The following is a 19,056-nucleotide window of genomic DNA, read 5'->3' as shown; positions in this document are numbered from 1 at the left end:
ATAGTGAATGGTAGCATCACACTGTGATATACAGGCCTGTCATAACCCTGTTATAGTGAATAGTAGCATCACACTGTGATATACAGGCCTGTCATTACCCTGTTATAGAGAATAGTAGCATCACACTGTGATATACAGGCCTGTCATAACCCTGCTATAGTGAATGGTAGCATCACACTGTGATATACAGGCCTGTCATAACCCTGTTATAGTGAATGGTAGCATCACACTGTGATATACAGGCCTGTCATAACCCTGTTATAGTGAATGGTAGCATCACACTGTGACATACAGGCCTGTCATGTCATAACCCTGTTATAGTGAATGGTAGCATCACACTGTGATATACAGGCCTGTCATAACCCTGTTATAGTGAATGGTAGCATCACACTGTGATATACAGGCCTGTCATAACCCTGGTATAGTGAATGGTAGCATCACACTGTGACATACAGGCCTGTCATAACCCTGTTATAGTGAATGGTAGCATCACACTGTGACACACAGGCCTGTCATTACCCTGTTATAGTGAATGGTAGCATCACACTGTGACATACAGGCCTGTCATGTCATAACCCTGTTATAGTGAATGGTAGCATCACACTGTGATATACAGGCCTGTCATAACCCTGTTATAGTGAATGGCTGTCATACCATCTCCAAAGTCAGTCTCTGACCCATCAGATGGTTGTACAGGGGACTGATAGAACTGAACAGGCCACTTCCTGAACGTCTGCTGTCGGCGTAGGGATTGTGGGGCGTAAACGTTTAAATGTTCAAACTCATAAACAAATTTTGGATCCTTAACGTTGAGAAAAAAATGTTCCCTCTTTTTTTCTTCTTCTTCAAATGAAAATCCCAGTCCAGCTGGCTCACCTGCTCTTTCTCCTCGCTTAACGATGCCAGTGTGTTCAGGCTTGGGTCTGTTGCATGTAGAATATCCTAGCCTATTCATTGATGACAGGCTCTGCTTTACTGAAGACGCGAGACATTACAAGCCAAGATATTGTGAAATACAGCATCCCATTGCGAGATACAGCTTTGATTGCAGATAGTCAGAACCGTGCACTAGGCCTGTCTGCCTGATGGCCGAACCTACCTATACTGCGCCCCTCGGTTGCTTGCTATCTAAGATGCAAGTGTTTGCGTTCTCGGAAACACGGTAACTTATCAGTCTCCTCCGTTTCAAAAATTCATAATCTTAAGGAGTTGATTCCAACCGGAAGATGTGTTTTGGCTGAACCCATTTAATCGACTGGTCAATTGTTTGGTTGATAGGCTGTTGGCCGACCACGGTTTCTTTAGTCGAGTATATATAATTATAATGGTGTACAAGACACCTGTCTGATTCACGCTTGTCTGAGTGGACTGATCCATTGTGGAGGCCGTGGGGATGGTACAGTCCATCACTCTAATTGGATATGGTTATATTATGTAATTAAAGTTATATTATGTAATTATAATTATGTAATTATAGTTATATTATGTAATTATAGTTATATTATGTAATTATAATTATGTAATTATAGTTATATATGTAATTTTAGTTATATTATGTAATTATAATTATGTAATTATGGTTATATTATGTATTTATAGTTATATTATGTAATTATGTAATATTATGTAAAAATTATAATTATGTAATTATAGTTATGTAATTATAGTTATATTATGTAATTATAAATATAGTTATATTATGTAATTATAGTTATGTAATTATAATTATGTAATTATAGTTATGTAATTATAGTTATGTAATTATGTAATTATAATTATGTAATTATAGTTATATTATGTAATTATAATTATGTAATTATAGTTATATTATGTAATTATAGGTATATTATGTAATTATAGTTATATTATGTAATTATGTAATTATAGTTATATTATGTAATTATAGTTATATTATGTAATTATAGTTATATTATGTAATTATGTAATTATAGGTATATTATGTAATTATAGTTATATTATGTAATTATGTAATTATAGTTATATTATGTAATTATAGTTATATTATGTCATTATGTAATTATAGTTATATTATGTAATTATAGTTATATTATGTAATTATAGTTATATTATGTAAGAACAATGATGCAACACTAATACAAATGATATTATCTTAACTAATGCACTTTCTCCCGCGTTAGATAGCGGTTGCTGTCCGCGGTTCAGAAACACTTCAGTGCGCTGTTTACTTGGTGGCTTTTCCGAGACCATGTTGCGTAATAGCAAAGTTAACCAGCATATTGGTGTTGAGAACAATGTGGCGGAGGCAGCAGCAGAACGAGGAGACGAGAAAACAGCCCTTGCCTTAACTGTCTAAGAAAAGTGAGGAGAGAAAACCAATCGAATTAGGTCTATAATCAATAGCCTTTCTGTTAAATGCGCCTGGCTTAATAAATCATCAATTTCTATAGAAATAAGACACATCCTGCTTCTATTTGAGTGTTTGTTTTATAGCTTACTGATTCTGTAAGGCTTGTCAACCACAACATGTTGGATAAACAATTCCACAAATGTGTCTGTTTTTAATCTTAGCTATGCTGAAATAAAGGCTTCACACTGTTTTTAGGGGTACAGCGGCCTCTCTGGTATTACTTCGAGTTTTTGGTCAGAAAAATAATATTTATAATAATAATAATAATGTTCCATTTTCTTGATCTTCTTATTACTATCATTATAATAATGAGTAATGTCATTATCATTAGTAGACTTAGTATAACCATCATGTCATTATCATTAGTAGACTTAGTACAGCAGCCTAGTATAACCACCATGTCATTATCATTAGTAGACTTAGTATAGCAGCCTCGTATAACCCCCATGTCATTATCATTAGTAGACTTAGTATAACATGTCATTATCATTAGTAGACTTAGTATAGCAGCCTCGTATAACCACCATGTCATTATCATTAGTAGACTTAGTATAACCATCATGGCATTATCATTAGTAGACTTAGTATAGCAGCCTCGTATAACCACCATGTCATTATCATTAGTAGACTTAGTATAACCATCATGTCATTATCATTAGTAGACTTAGTATAACCATCATGTCATTATCATTAGTAGACTTAGTATAACCACCATGTCATTATCATTAGTAGACTTAGTATAACCATCATGTCATTATCATTAGTAGACTTAGTATAGCAGCCTCGTATAACCACCATGTCATTATCATTAGTAGACTTAGTATAACCATCATGTCATTATCATTAGTAGACTTAGTATAACCATCATGTCATTATCATTAGTAGACTTAGTATAGCAGCCTCGTATAACCACCATGTCATTATCATTAGTAGACTTAGTATAGCAGCCTCGTATAACCATCATGTCATTATCATTAGTAGACTTAGTATAACCATCATGTCATTATCATTAGTAGACTTAGTATAACCATCATGTCATTATCATTAGTAGACTTAGTATAACCATCATGTCATTATCATTAGTAGACTTAGTACAGCAGCCTCGTATAACCACCATGTCATTATCATTAGTAGACTTAGTATAACTATCATGTCAATATCATTAGTAGACTTAGTATAACAGCCTCGTATAACCACCATGTCATTATCATTAGTAGACTTAGTATAGCAGCCTCGTATAACCACCATGTCATTATCATTAGTAGACTTAGTATAACTATCATGTCAATATCATTAGTAGACTTAGTATAGCAGCCTCGTATAACCACCATGTCATTATCATTAGTAGACTTAGTATAACCACCATGTCATTATCATTAGTAGACTTAGTATAACCATCATGTCATTATCATTAGTAGACTTAGTAAAGCAGCCTCGTATAACCACCATGTCATTATCATTAGTAGACTTAGTATAACCATCATGTCATTATCATTAGTAGACTTAGCATAGCAGCCTCGTATAACCACCATGTCATTACCCTTAGCAGACTTAGCATACAAGTCATTCATGATTTGAAATGCAATCGAGCATTTTAGTTTTAAAATGAAATAAAGCGAGCCTTGAATAATTAGCTTAAACAACAAATAAACAGTTACATTTTGGGAATATGACTGTTTTCAGTCTTAGCAGATTTTTGGATTGACAGTTCTGGTCACTTAGTGATGGACTTCAGAAGCACCGTTCCTTTACAGACAAGTAAAATGCCCGTTCAGTGGCTCTTCAAAATGACCTCCAGAGAAGAGAAGGTTTGAGTAGGAATTTAAATTTCGTGGTATCGAATTGGTAGTTACAGTCTTGTCTCATCGTTGAGAGGCGAAGGTCGAGTGCCAACCAAACCGCACTGCTTCTTGACACAATGCCCACTTAAGCCGGAAGCCAGCCGCACCAATGTGTCAGAGGAAACACTATCACACCTGGCAGCCGTGTCAGCGGGCACTGCGCCCGGCCCGCCACAGGAGTCGCTAGTGCGCGATGGGACAAGTACATCCCTGCAGCCCAAACCCTCTTCCTAACCCGCACGACGCTGGGCCAATTGTGCGCTGCCCCATGGGTCTCCTGATCGCGGCCGGCTGCAACAGAGCCTGGACTCTAACCCAGAATCTCTAGTGGCACAGCTAGCACTGCCTTAGACCACTGTGTCACTCGGGAGGCCCTAGACATTCCTAATAGGACCATTATTCTGCATTGTGAATTGATGAGGAATTTTATGATTTTCTCTTATAGTTTTAATGGGAAAAGGATATAAAATGGCAATTTAAATGTTAAGTAAATTTCCTAGTAAGGATCCAGCAGGACACATCTTAGACCAGATCTGTTTACTTCTGTCATTTCTGTCTACCGTTCGCTAGCCCAATCACTTCAGTTTGATTAGAGGGTGTTGATTGGTGGGTGGGAGCAAGGTAATGTGTGTCTCACCTGTGTAGGCCATGTTCTTGGGGTTACCGTAGGGAGCTCCAGGCTGAACAGGACTGTAGACAGGATTCATACTGCTGGATAATCTGTTCTTACTGAGAGGGAGAAAGTGAGGGGGAGAGAGAGAGAGAGAGACGGGGGATAGGCGGAGAGAGAGAGACGGTGGATAGGGGAGAGAGAGAGAGAGAGAGAGAGAGAGAGGCGGGGATAGGGGAGAGAGACGGGGGATAGGGGGAGAGAGACGGGGGGAAGAGACAGGGGAGAGAGAGACGGGGGATAGGGAGAGACAGGGGATAGGGGGAGAGAGAGAGACAGGGAGAGAGAGAGACAAGGGATAGGAGAGAGAGAGAGACAAGGGATGGGGAGAGAGACAAGGAACAGGGAGAAGGGGGGGAACATGTTAGAGCACATAGCAGGACAAGCCGGGTCTCTTTAATAGTTACTCAGTTTAAAACAACAGGACAAGCCGCGTCTCTTTAATAGTTACTCAGTTTAAAACAACAGGACAAGCCGGGTCTCTTTAATAGTTACTCAGTCAAAAACAACAGGACAAGACGGGTCTCTTTAATAGTTACTCAGTTTAAAACAACAGGACAAGCCGGGTCTCTTTAATAGTTACTCAGTTTAAAACAACAGGACTGTAACAATTCCAGTGGTGGAAATAAGAGTCAGGTGCAGAGGTCTCTCTAGAGCGCTGTACCCATTCCTCCACCGCAGGAGCCTCAGTCTGGCTCTGGTGCCACGGAGCCAGGACCGGCTGGTACCCCAGTACACACTCGAAGGGCGACATGTTCGTAGATGAGTGGCGGAGTGAGTTCTGGGCCAACTCCGCCCACGGGACGTACCTCGCCCATTCTCCTGGCCGGTCCTGGCAATACGACCTCAGAAACCTACCCACCTCCTGGTTCACTCTCTCCACCTGCCCATTACTTTCGGGGTGATACCCAGAGGTGAGGCTGACCGAGACCCCCAGACGCTCCATAAACGCCCTCCATACCCGGGACGTGAACTGGGGACCTCGATCAGATACGATATCCTCCGGCGCCCCATAATGCCGGAAGACGTGGGTAAATAGAGCCTCCGCAGTCTGTAGGGCCGTAGGGAGACCAGGCAATGGGAGGAGACGACAGGACTTAGAGAACCGATCCACAACGACCAAAATGGTAGTGTTCCCCTGAGATGGAGGAAGATCCGTCAAAAAATCTACTGATAGATGAGACCATGGCCGTTGTGGAACCGGAAGGGGTTGTAACTTCCCCCTTGGTAGGTGCCTAGGAGCCTTACTCTGAGCGCATACCGAGCAGGAGGAGACATAGAGTCTCACGTCCTTAGCCAAGGTGGGCCACCAGTATTTCCCTCTAAGACCACGCACTGTCCTCTCCACCCCCGGATGACCCGAAGCAGGTATTGAGTGAGCCCACCGAATCAATCGATCACGAACACCAAGCGGTACGTACCTACGGCCAGTCGGACATTGGGACGGCGCAGGTTCTACCCTCAACGCCCGCTCGATGTCCGCGTCCACCTCCCATACCACCGGAGCCACCAGACATGAGGCGGGAAGGATGGGAGTCGGATCGATGGGCCGGTCATCCGTGTCATAGAGACGAGACAGCGCGTCGGCCTTTGTGTTGAGGGAACCTGGTCGGTAAGAGATCGTAAATCTAAAACGAGTAAAGAACATGGCCCACCTCGCCTGACGCGGATTCAATCTCCTCGCCTCCCAGATATACTCCAGATTGCGATGGTCAGTCCAGATGAGAAAAGGGTACTTAGCCCCCTCAAGCCAGTGTCTCCACACCTTCAGGGCTTTTACCATAGCTAGTAACTCCCTGTCCCCCACATCATAGTTCCGCTCCGCCGGACCCGACTTCTTAGAAAAGAAAGCACAGGGACGGAGCTTCGGTGGCGTGCCCGAGCGCTGTGATAGCACGGCTCCAACACCAGCCTCGGACGCATCCACCTCCACTATGAACGCTAATGAAGGGTCCGGATGCGCCAACACGGGAGCCTCAGTGAAACGTGCCTTCAACTGGTTAAAAGCTCTCTCAGCCTCGGCCGACCACTGTAGACGCACCGGCCCTCCCTTTAGCAGTGAGGTAATGGGGGCCGCCACTTGGCCAAAACCCCGGATAAACCTCCGGTAGTAATTGGCAAACCCTAAAAACCGCTGCACCTCCTTTACCGTGGTTGGAGTCGGCCAATTACGCACGGCGTTAACACGATCACTCTCCATCACCACCCCTGAGGTGGAAATGCGATAACCCAAGAAGGAAACGGCTTGTTTGGAAAACACACATTTCTCAGCCTTGACGTATAGGTCATGCTCCAGCAGCCTCCCAAGAACCCTGCGCACCAGGGAAACATGCGCGGCGCGTGTAGCAGAATAGATCAGGATGTCATCAATATACACTACCACACCCTGCCCGTGCATGTCCCTGAGAATCTCATCTACAAAGGATTGGAAAACGGCTGGAGCATTCTTTAACCCATACGGCATGACAAGGTACTCATAGTGGCCTGATGTGGTACTAAACGCTGTTTTCCACTCGTCTCCCTCCCGAATACGCACCAAATTATACGCGCTCCTAAGATCCAGTTTTGTGAAAAAACGTGCTCCGTGGAATGATTCCACCGCCGTAGCGATGAGAGGTAGCGGATAACTAAATCCCACTGTGATTGAATTTAGACCTCGATAATCAATGCACGGACGCAGACCTCCCTCCTTCTTTCTCACAAAAAAGAAACTCGAGGAGACGGGTGACATGGAGGGCTGAATGAACCCCTGTCTCAGAGCTTCCGTGACATATGTCTCCATAGCCAACGTCTCCTCCTGTGACAAGGGGTACACATGACTCCTGGGAAGTGCAGCGTTCACCTGGAGGTTTATCACGCAATCCCACCGTCGATGAGGTGGTAATTTAGTCGCTTTCTTTTTACTAAAAGCGATAGCCAAATTGGCATATTCTGGGGGAATGCGCACAGTGGAAACCTGGTCTGGACTCTCCACCGAGGTGGCACCGATGGAAACTCCCACACACCTACCTGAACACTCCTCTGACCACCCCTGAAGAGCTCCCTGTCTCCAGGAAATGAGGGGATTGTGAATGGCTAGCCAAGGAACCCCCAACACCACCGGAAACCCAGGTGAATCAATAAGGTAGAAACTAATCTGCTCCCTATGATCCCCCTGTGTTACCATGTCCAGCGGAATCGTGGCCTCCCTGATCAGCCCTGACCCTAACGGTCGGCTATCTAAGGAGTGCACAGGGAAAGGAGGGTCTATCTGTACCAACGGAATACCCAACTTACGTGCTAGACCGCGATCCATAAAACTCCCAGCTGCGCCTGAGTCGACTAGCGCCTTATGCTGGAGAGAAGGGAAAAACGCAGGGAAAAAAATAACCAAAAACATGTGACCGACAGGAAGCTCTGGGTGAGTCTTGTGCCTACTCACCTGGGGTGATCGAGGAGTATTCCGCCTGCCATCTCCACTCCCAGAGGCGCTTCTCCAACACCGGTCTGAAGTGTGTCCTCTCCTGCCACAATAGGTGCAAGAGAAGCCACCTCCTCTGGCCCCCCTAGATGCAGCCCCTCCCATCTCCATCGGGGTTGAAGCGGGAGGACTGGGAGGTGGAACTGACAGGACCCCCTCTGAACGCCCGCGGGCAGCTAGCAGGTTGTCCAGTCGTATAGACATGTCAATTAACTCATCGAGAGAGAGCGTAGTGTCTCGACAAGCTAGCTCCCGACGGACGTCCTCCCGAAGGCTACATCGATAATGGTCCATCAGGGCCCTGTCATTCCACCCCGCGCCAGCAGCCAAGGTCCGGAACTCCAAAGCGAAGTCTTGCGCACTCCTCGTCTCCTGTCTGAGGTGGAACAGTCTCTCACCCACCGCTCAGCCCTCCTGAGGGTGGTCAAATACGGCCCGAAAGCGGCGAGTGAACTCTGGGTAGTTGTCTCGAACCGAGTCTGGGCCGTTCCAGACCGCATTAGCCCATTCCAGGGCTCTACCCGTCAGACAGGAGATGAGGAGGCTAACACTCTCCTCTCCAGAGGGAGTTGGACGAACAGTGGCCAAGTAGAGCTCCAACTGGAGCAAAAACCCCTGGCACCCAGCCACCGCTCCATCGTACTCCCTTGGGAGCGCAAGACGCAATGCACCCGAACCTGATGCTGACGTTGATGGAGAAGGTTGCGCCGTCTGGGAAGGAGCTGGGGTTGTAGTCGGGATACCACTCCTCTCCCATCGTTCCATCCTCTCCATCATCATGTCCATTGCCGTCCCTATCCGATGGAGAACGGCGGTGTGATGATGGACACGCTCCTCTATCGATGGGAGAGGGGTGGTTGCTGCTTCTGCTGACTCCATTATGTGGTGCGGGCTTCTGTAACAATTCCAGTGGTGGAAATAAGAGTCAGGTGCAGAGAGCAGGAATCTCTTCAACGAGTGGAATTTATTCCTTACAGTAATCACCAAACAAACCGGTGACGCCACACTAAACACTGGGCGCGTAAAGAGAAATGTCCAAAGTAAATTGAATTACAAAAATCCACTAATACACACCACAAACACGAAACAGAAAAAACAAGCCCGCACAAAAGGGAGCGGGCAAACTGGGTTTAAATAACCCCTAATCTAAACACACAACAGGTGAAACAAATTAGACCAACTAAAAGGAAAACAGAAAAGGGGATCGGTGGCAGCTAGTAGACCGGAGACGACGACCGCCGAGCGCCGCCCGAACGGGAAGAGGCACCATCCTCGGCGGGACTCGTAACAAGGACAAGCCGGGTCTCTTTAATAGTTACTCAGTTTAAAACAACAGGACAAGCCGGGTCTCTTTAATAGTTACTCAGTCAAAAACAACAGGACAAGCCGGGTCTCTTTAATAGTTACTCAGTCAAAAACAACAGGACAAGCCGCGTCTCTTTAATAGTTACTCAGTTTGAAACAACAGGACAAGCCGGGTCTCTTTAATAGTTACTCAGTCAAAAACAACAGGACAAGCCGGGTCTCTTTAATAGTTACTCAGTTTAAAACAACAGGACAAGCCGCGTCTCTTTAATAGTTACTCAGTCAAAAACAACAGGACAAGCCGGGTCTCTTTAATAGTTACTCAGTCAAAAACAACAGGACAAGCCGGGTCTCTTTAATAGTTACTCAGTCAAAAACAACAGGACAAGACGGGTCTCTTTAATCGTTACTCAGTCAAAAACAACAGGACAAGCCGCGTCTCTTTAATAGTTACTCAGTCAAAAACAACAGGACAAGCCGGGTCTCTTTAATAGTTACTCAGTTTTAAACAACAGGACAAGCCGGGTCTCTTTAATAGTTACTCAGTTTATAACAACAGGACAAGCCGCGTCTCTTTAATAGTTACTCAGTCAAAAACAACAGGACAAGCCGGGTCTCTTTAATAGTTACTCAGTTTAAAACAACAGGACAAGCCGGGTCTCTTTAATAGTTACTCAGTTTGAAACAACAGGACAAGCCGGGTCTCTTTAATAGTTACTCAGTTTAAAACAACAGGACAAGCCGGGTCTCTTTAATAGTTACTCAGTTTGAAACAACAGGACAAGCCGGGTCTCTTTAATAGTTACTCAGTCAAAAACAACAGGACAAGCCGCGTCTCTTTAATAGTTACTCAGTTTAAAACAACAGGACAAGCCGGGTCTCTTTAATAGTTACTCAGTTTAAAACAACAGGACAAGCCGGGTCTCTTTAATAGTTACTCAGTTTGAAACAACAGGACAAGCCGGGTCTCTTTAATAGTTATTCAGTCAAAAACAACAGGACAAGCCGGGTCTCTTTAATAGTTACTCAGTTTAAAACAACAGGACAAGCCGCGTCTCTTTAATAGTTACTCAGTCAAAAACAACAGGACAAGCCGGGTCTCTTTAATAGTTGCTCAGTCAAAAACAACAGGACAAGCCGCGTCTCTTTAATAGTTACTCAGTCAAAAACAACAGGACAAGCCGGGTCTCTTTAATAGTTACTCAGTTTAAAACAACAGGACAAGCCGCGTCTCTTTAATAGTTACTCAGTCAAAAACAACAGGACAAGCCGGGTCTCTTTAATAGTTGCTCAGTCAAAAACAACAGGACAAGCCGGGTCTCTTTAATAGTTGCTCAGTCAAAAACAACAGGACAAGCCGGGTCTCTTTAATAGTTACTCAGTTTAAAACAACAGGACAAGCCGGGTCTCTTTAATAGTTACTCAGTCAAAAACAACAGGACAAGCCGGGTCTCTTTAATAGTTACTCAGTTTAAAACAACAGGACAAGCCGGGTCTCTTTAATAGTTACTCAGTTTAAAACAACAGGACAAGCCGCGTCTCTTTAATAGTTACTCAGTCAAAAACAACAGGACAAGCCGGGTCTCTTTATCACACAATCTTCATTCATAAAGAGGAGATGAACAGAGCGAATCATACCATCTATAACACATCCTCATCATGTGTGTACTTACCTTATCCTACTGTGTAGGTCTTACTGGTGTGAGAGCGCCTAGTACCTGTCCATACCTCGTGTGTGTTTGGTTGGTGCATAGAAACTATGAGTTGGTGTGTGTGTTTTACCTCTTGTACATGACTGGTGTGTGTGTGTTGTACCTCGTGTGTGTGTGTGTGTTGTACCTCGTGTGTTTGTGTGTGTTGTACCTTGTGTGTGTTGTACCTCGTGTGTGTGTGTGTGTGTTGTTCCTCGTGTGTGTGTGTTGTACCTTGTGTGTTTGTGTGTGTGTGTTGTACCTTGTGTGTGTGTGTGTTGTACCTTGTGTGTGTGTGTGTTGTACCTCGTGTGTGTGTGTGTGTTGTACCTCGTGTGTGTGTGTGTTGTACCTCGTGTGTGTGTTTTGTACCTTGTGTGTGTGTGTTGTACCTCGTGTGTGTGTGTTGTACCTCGTGTGTGTGTGTTGTACCTCGTGTGTGTGTGTGTTGTACCTCGTGTGTGTGTGTGTTGTACCTCTTGTGTGTATGTGTGTCTTGTACCGTGTGTGTGTGTGTGTTGTACCTCGTGTGTGTGTGTTGTACCTCGTGTGTGTGTGTGATGTACCTCTTGTGTGTATGTGTGTATTGTACCTCGTGTGTGTGTGTGTGTGTGTGTGTGTGTGTGTGTGTGTGTGTGTCGTACCTCATGTGTGTGTGTATGTATTGTACCTTGTGTGTGTGTATTATACCTCTTGTGTGTGTGTGTATTATACCTTGTGTGTGTATTGTACCTTGTGTGTGTGTGTATTATACCTTGTGTGTGTGTGTGTGTATTATACCTCGTGTGTGTGTATTGTACCTTGTGTGTGTGTGTATTATACCTTGTGTGTATTATACCTCGTGTGTGTGTATTGTACCTTGTGTGTGTGTGTGTGTGTATTCTACCTCGTGTGTGTGTATTGTACCTCCTGTGTGTGTGTGTGTGTGTGTGTGTGTGTGTGTGTGTGTGTGTGTGTGTGTGTGTGTGTGTGTGTCGTACCTCTTGTGCGTGTCTGGTTGGTACATGAAACTGTATTTGTCAGTAGGGTGCCCGCTCGCCATTCTCGCTGTATGCAAATGAGGAAGAGGTGGGAGTGGATATGCAAATCTGAAATTAAAACAGCAACAGATCATGATTATAATGAAGCACATCAATCACAGTTGTGGTAGAGGCCTGTGTTTATGTGGTGGGATCTTATGCTGAACGGTTGTACTAGTGTGTATGTGAGAGAGAGTTGCATGTTCATAGTTGTATTAATTGATTTGTGTGTTTATGTACACTGAGGGTACAAACATTATGAAAACCTGCTCTTTCCATGACATAGACTGACCAGGTGAATCCAGGTAAAAGCTATGTCCCCTTATTGATGTCACCTGTTAAATCCACTTCAATCAGTGGAGATGAAGGGGAGGAGACGGGTTAATGAAGGATTTTTAACCCTCGACACAATTGAGACATGGATTGTGTACGTGTGCCATTCAGAGTGTGTCAAGAACTGCAACGCTGCTGGGTTTTTTACGCTCAACAGTTTCCCGTGTGTATCAAGAATGGTCCACCACCCAAAGGACATCCAGCCAACTTGACACAACTGTGGGAAGCATTGGAGTCAACATGGGCCAGCATTCCTATGGAACGTCTTCAAACACCTTGTAGAGTCCATGACCCGACAAACTGAGGCTGTTCTGAGGGCAGAAGGGGCTGCAACTCAATAGTAGGAAGGTATTCCTAATGTTTTGTACACTCAGTGTATATGTCTCTGTCTCTCTGTATGTGTGTATATGTAGGCATCTGTGTGTGTGTGTGTGTGTGTGTGTGTGTGTGTGTGTGTGTGTGTGTGTGTGTGTGTGTGTGTGTGTCCATGCAAAGCAACCCTCAGACAGGCGTAGCCCCAATGCACACCAGCAAAACAATGGAGGCAGCAAAGCAAACACACCATCTGCCACTGAGAAGGAACAAAAAGAAAGAGAAAGAGAGAAATCGAGAGAGGAAGAGAGAGAGGAAGAGAGATCGAGAGAGGAAGAGAGAGAGAATATAGGGATTTGCCAAATGATCCACCAAGCAATGGATCAATACACAAATGAGCTGATCACAGCAAATGTGTTGAGTCAAGTGTGTGCGTGCGCCTGTCAGTCAGTCAGTCAGTCAGTCAGTCAGTCAGTGTGGTGCTCTGATTTGTGTGCCCCATATGTATTTTACTACTGAGTGTAGACTGTGTACATGTTATTTAGTGTTGCTCTGTGTGTGATTAATCAGGCCTTGACAGGATCACCTCCTGCTGCTGATAGAAAATAAAGGTGCCCCATGTGCTCTACATCCCTCCACTTCTCCCTCCACTTCTCCCTCCACTCCTCCCTCCACTTCTCCCTCCACTTCTCCCTCCACTCCTCCCTCCACTTCTCCCTCCACTTCTCCCTCCACTCCTCCCTCCACTCCTCCCTCCACTTCTCCCTCCACTCCTCCCTCCACTTCTCCCTCCACTTCTCCCTCCACTTCTCCCTCCACTCCTCCCTCCACTCCTCCCTCCACTTCTCCCTCCACTTCTCCCTCCACTCTCCCTCCACTTCTCCCTCCACTTCTCCCTCCACTTCTCCCTCCACTTCTCCCTCCACTTCTCCCTCCACTTCTCCCTCCACTTCTCCCTCCACTCCTCCCTCCACTCCTCCCTCCACTTCTCCCTCCACTTCTCCCTCCACTCTCCCTCCACTTCTCCCTCCACTTCTCCCTCCACTCTCCCTCCACTTCTCCCTCCACTTCTCCCTCCACTCTCTGCCTCCACTCTCTGCCTCCACTCTCTGCCTCTTTCTCGCTCCCTCGTTTGCCGGGTTAGGGGGGGGTTCTAGACTCAGCAGGGTCGGGGAGTTCTAGACTCAGCAGGGTCAGGGGGTTCTAGACTCAGCAGGGTCAGGGGGTTCTAGACTCAGCAGGGTCAGGGGGTTTCTTTCTACAAGGACTTTCTACAAGGCTACTGAAAAAGTGTTGTTTTCAATAGGCGTGAGGTGTTGCAATGTGAACATGTTCAAATGCACTGTGTTGTGGGGATATTTTGTGTTGAGTTTTGGGGAAACATTTGTTTTTAAACTAACGCATCAAAATTTGTAAGGCCGATACCTACCATCAACAGACAATTACATTCACACCCACTGGTAACTGACGAGAAAAACTCCTTGTTGAGGAATGTGATTACTTTGCTTCTTTCTTGTAAATATTTGAGGTCTTTATTACTTTGCATTTGTAAATGTTTTATAATTTGTGTACATGCAGGGCTCCGTTGCAAAACAGGCCTCGGTCTCAATGGGATATCAAATTAAAATACACAAAACATCTAGTGGTTTAAACACTGTGAGGGACTGGAGGTCCATCTGCACTCACTGGAGGCCTCAGACACACAGTACTGTTACTGGGAAACCCTTTACAAACTGATAGCTGGAGACTAGTGGAGGCCCATCTCTCTCTCTCTCCACCCCTTCACGCATCCACTGTTCTCTACCTCGTCTCTCCTACCACCCTATACGGCCCCAGGCAGACACACAGCCTGAGGCTCCATCCAGACAGAGCAGCTATGTGCACAAGCAGACAGGCAGACACACGCAATCACAAGCAGACAGGCAGACACACGCAATCACAAGCAGACAGGCAGACACACATAATCACAAGCAGACAGGCAGACACACGCAATCACAAGCAGACAGGCAGACACACGCAATCACAAGCAGACAGGCAGACACACACAATCACAAGCAGACAGGCAGACACACGCAATCACAATGAGACAGGCAGACACACGCAATCACAAGCAGACAGGCAGACACACTCAATCACAAGCAGACAGGCAGACACACACAATCACAAGCAGACAGGCAGACACACACAATCACAAGCAGACAGGCAGACACACTCAATCACAAGCAGACAGGCAGACACACACAATCACAAGCAGACAGGCAGACACACGCAATCACAAGCAGACAGGCAGACACACACAATCACAAGCAGACAGGCAGACACACACAATCACAAGCAGACAAGCAGACAGGCAGACACACAATCACAAGCAGACAGGCAGACACACACAATCACAAGCAGACAGGCAGACAGGCAGACACACACAATCACAAGCAGACAAGCAGACAGGCAGACACACACAATCACAAGCAGACAGGCAGACACACACAATCACAAGCAGACAGGCAGACACACGCAATCACAATGAGACAGGCAGACACACGCAATCACAAGCAGACAGGCAGACACACACAATCACAAGCAGACAGGCAGACACACACAATCACAAGCAGACAGGCAGACACACACAATCACAAGCAGACAGGCAGACAGGCAGACACACACAATCACAAGCAGACAGGCAGACACACACAATCACAAGCAGACAGGATAACATACACTGATCCATCGCCTCATCTCTTTAACAACTCTCACTCCTTTCTTCAGATTCACTCTCAAGCCTTCCCCCTCTTTCCCAGAGAGAGAGGCAGAGAGAGAAAGAGGGAGAGGCAGAAAGAGGGAGAGGCAGAGAGAGAAAGAGGGAGGCAGAGAGAGAGAATCAGATAGACAGAGAGGCAGAGAGGCAGGGAGACAGAGAGGCAGAGAGAGAATGAATAAGGCCAGGTATAAATTATTCAACTGCTGAGAGGAACACTGTAGCAGCATAGTAAGCCAAGAGTGTGTGCCACTCTGCGGGAACCCTGTGTGTGCCACTCTGTGGGAACCCTGTGCGTGCCACTCTGTGGGAACCCTGTGCGTGCCACTCTGTGGGAACCCTGTGTGTAAAACTCAGTGGGAACCCTGTGCGTGCCACTCTGTGGGAACCCTGTGTGTGCCACTCTGTGGGAACCCTGTGTGTGCCACTCTGTGGGAACCCTGTGCGTGCCACTCTGTGGGAACCCTGTGTGTGCCACTCTGTGGGAACCCTGTGCGTGCCACTCTGTGGGAACCCTGTGCGTGCCACTCTGTGGGAACCCTGTGTGTGCCACTCTGTGGGAACCCTGTGTGTGCCACTCTGTGGGAACCCTGTGCGTGCCACTCTGTGGGAACCCTGTGCGTGCCACTCTGTGGGAACCCTGTGCGTGCCACTCTGTGGGAACCCTGTGCGTGCCACTCTGTGGGAACCCTGTGCGTGCCACTCTGTGGGAACCCTGTGCGTGCCACTCTGTGGGAACCCTGTGCGTGCCACTCTGTGGGAACCCTGTGCGTGCCACTCTGTGGGAACCCTGTGCGTGCCACTCTGTGGGAACCCTGTGTGTGCCACTCTGTGGGAACCCTGTGCGTGCCACTCTGTGGGAACCCTGTGCGTGCCACTCTGTGGGAACCCTGTGCGTGCCACTCTGTGGGAACCCTGTGCGTGCCAGTCCTGTTGGTTAACTAGCTATCGCTGGCCAAAGGACAGGTTCAGAGGCAGCCTCTGACACACAGACACGATTAGTTGACTTGTGTGTCAATGCTGGGCTTGAACCTGCACACTGCCACTCCAGACCCCTGGTTCCATGCTAAGTGTCATTGATTGGAAGTGACGAAGAGCGATAGCAGGTCAGAGTCACTGATTGATTGAGGTTGAGTGGGTTCCAATCAGATATACTCCTCTCTTTACCCCTTCCGTACTCTCGTTTTCTCTCCTTCCCGTTTCCCTTTCCCCATTCCATCACAGCCGCCCCCCCAGGTATCCATGGTGACGGCTGGCTCACACTTGATAAAGGAGGTCGTCAGTACAATCTAATTGCAGTGTTTCTAATTCAATAAGACCGAGGGAAGCAACCCACCGTGAAATCGCTAATCTACCCTCACACACAGTCTGCTACCACCACTGTTGCCACTCAAATCCAACATGAAATACTGTCTTAATCAAGTACTGCTGCTTTTCTTTCCTCGCTGGTAGTTTGGCTAATTGATAGTTTATTATAAGCTGGGTGGTTCGAGCCCTGAATGATGATTGGTTGACAGCCATGGTATATCAGACCGTATACCACGGGTATGACAAAACATTTTTACTGCTCTAATTACGTTGGTAACCAGTTTATAATAGCAATAAGGCACCTCGGAGGTTTGTGATATATGACCAATATACAACGGCTAAGGGCTGAGTCCAGGCACTCCGCGTTACGTCGTGCCTAAGAACAGCTCTTAGCCGTGGTATATTGGCCATATACCACACCCCCTCGAGTCTTATTGCTTCATTAATTGGCCAGATATTCTGCTCAACCGTCATGTTCAGTACTCAGGAAACAGGCAAAACCTCTGCAAATTGAAAGACCTCTATCTACCCATCATTGTCACATCAAATCAAAATTGATTTGTCCCACACGCCGAATACAACAGGTGTCGACCTTAGTGAAATGCTTACTTAGAAGCCCTTAACTAACAATGCTTTAAGAATTAATAAAAATATTAAATATAATAAGTGTTCAGTAAAAAATAGAAAATAAAAATAACAAGTAATTAAGAGCAGCAGTAAAATAACAAGCGAGGCTAAATACAGGGGGGCACTGGTTAGTTGAGGTAATATGCATATGTAGGTAGAGTTAAAGTGACTATGCATAGATAATAAACAGAGAGTACAGCAGCGTAAAAGAGGGGTCTGGGTAGCCCTTTGATTAGCTCTTCAGGAGTCTTATGGCTTGGGGGTAGAAGCTGGTAAGAAGCCTTTTGGACCTCGTCTTGGCGCTCGGTACCGCTTGCCGTGTGGTAGCAGAGAGAACAGTCTATGACCAGGGTGGCTGGAGTCTTTGACAATTTTTAGGGCCTTCCTCTGACACCGCCTGATATAGAGATTCTGGATGGCAGGAAGCTTGGCCCCAGTGATGTACTGGGTCATACGCACTACCCTCTGTAGTGCCTTGCGGTTGGAGGCCGAGCGGTTGCCATACCAGGCAGTGACGCAACCCATCAGGATGCTCTCGATGGTGCAGCTGTAGAACCTTTTGAGGATCTCAGGACCCATGCCAAATCTTTTCAGTCTCCTGAGGGGGAATAGGCTTTGCTGTGCTCTCTCACAACTGTCTTAGTGTGTTTGGACCATGATAGTTTGTTGGTGATGTGGACACCAAGGAACTTGAAGCTCTCAACCTGTTCCACAACAGCCCCATCAATGAGAATGGGGGCGTGCTCGGTCCTCCTTTTCCTGTAGTCCACAATCATCTCCTTAGTCTTGGTTACGTTGAGGAAAGAGGTTGTTGATCCGGCACCACACGGCCAGGTCTCTGACCTCCTCCCTACAGGCGGTCTCGTCGTTGTCTGGGGTCAGGCCTACCACTGTTGTTTCATCGGCAAACTTGATGATGGTGTTGGAGCTGTGCCTAGCCGTGCAGTCATGAGTGAACAGGGAGTACAGGAGAGGACTGAGCACGCACCCCTGAGGGGCCCCAGTGTTGAGGATCAGCATGTCGGATGTGTTGTTCCCTACCCTTACCACCTGTAGGCAGCCCGTCAGGAAGTCCAAGATCCATTTGCAGAGGGAGGTGTCAAGAAACTCAAGAAATCGGTCATTAACTTTGACATTTTTGCCAAGGAGATCTTGGTTGTGCAATTTTACATATCACTAAGACATTTGGTGCAGTATTTCTCAAGTGAAAAAAATGTGCATGAAAAAGAGTCGACTCGTTGAATGACAAACACTTAATTGAAGAATCCCTACTGTTGACCAATCACCGATGAAGGGGCGTAAAAATTGTGTGCAAACAGTAAAAAAAAGTACAAAAACTTGCCGAG

General features: G+C 46.2%; 1 protein-coding gene across 4 annotated transcripts in view; it reads right to left on the bottom strand.

The window, feature by feature from the left end:
• LOC129831696 (protein FAM168A-like) overlaps window positions 1-19,056 on the bottom strand; it is a 63,963-nt gene that overhangs the window by 32,773 nt on the left and 12,134 nt on the right. For 2 of the 4 annotated variants that reach the window (XM_055895067.1, XM_055895069.1), the window contains exons 2-3: window positions 12,337-12,444; window positions 4,868-4,959 (exon numbers count right to left, since the gene is read on the bottom strand). In XM_055895067.1, coding sequence (XP_055751042.1) covers window positions 4,868-4,959; window positions 12,337-12,398 — 154 coding nt within the window. In that variant the 5' untranslated portion in view covers window positions 12,399-12,444. Of the gene's footprint in view, window positions 1-4,867; window positions 4,960-12,336; window positions 12,445-13,236; window positions 13,280-19,056 lie in introns of all 4 variants that reach the window. The other 2 variants (XM_055895068.1, XM_055895070.1) reach the window with 2 other exon arrangements.

Source organism: Salvelinus fontinalis, chromosome 33 (assembly GCF_029448725.1).
Source record: "Salvelinus fontinalis isolate EN_2023a chromosome 33, ASM2944872v1, whole genome shotgun sequence".
In the NCBI taxonomy this organism is placed as follows: domain Eukaryota; kingdom Metazoa; phylum Chordata; class Actinopteri; order Salmoniformes; family Salmonidae; genus Salvelinus; species Salvelinus fontinalis.
The sequence above is the reverse complement of the archived record's forward strand: the minus strand, read 5'-3'. Positions and strand labels throughout refer to the sequence as shown.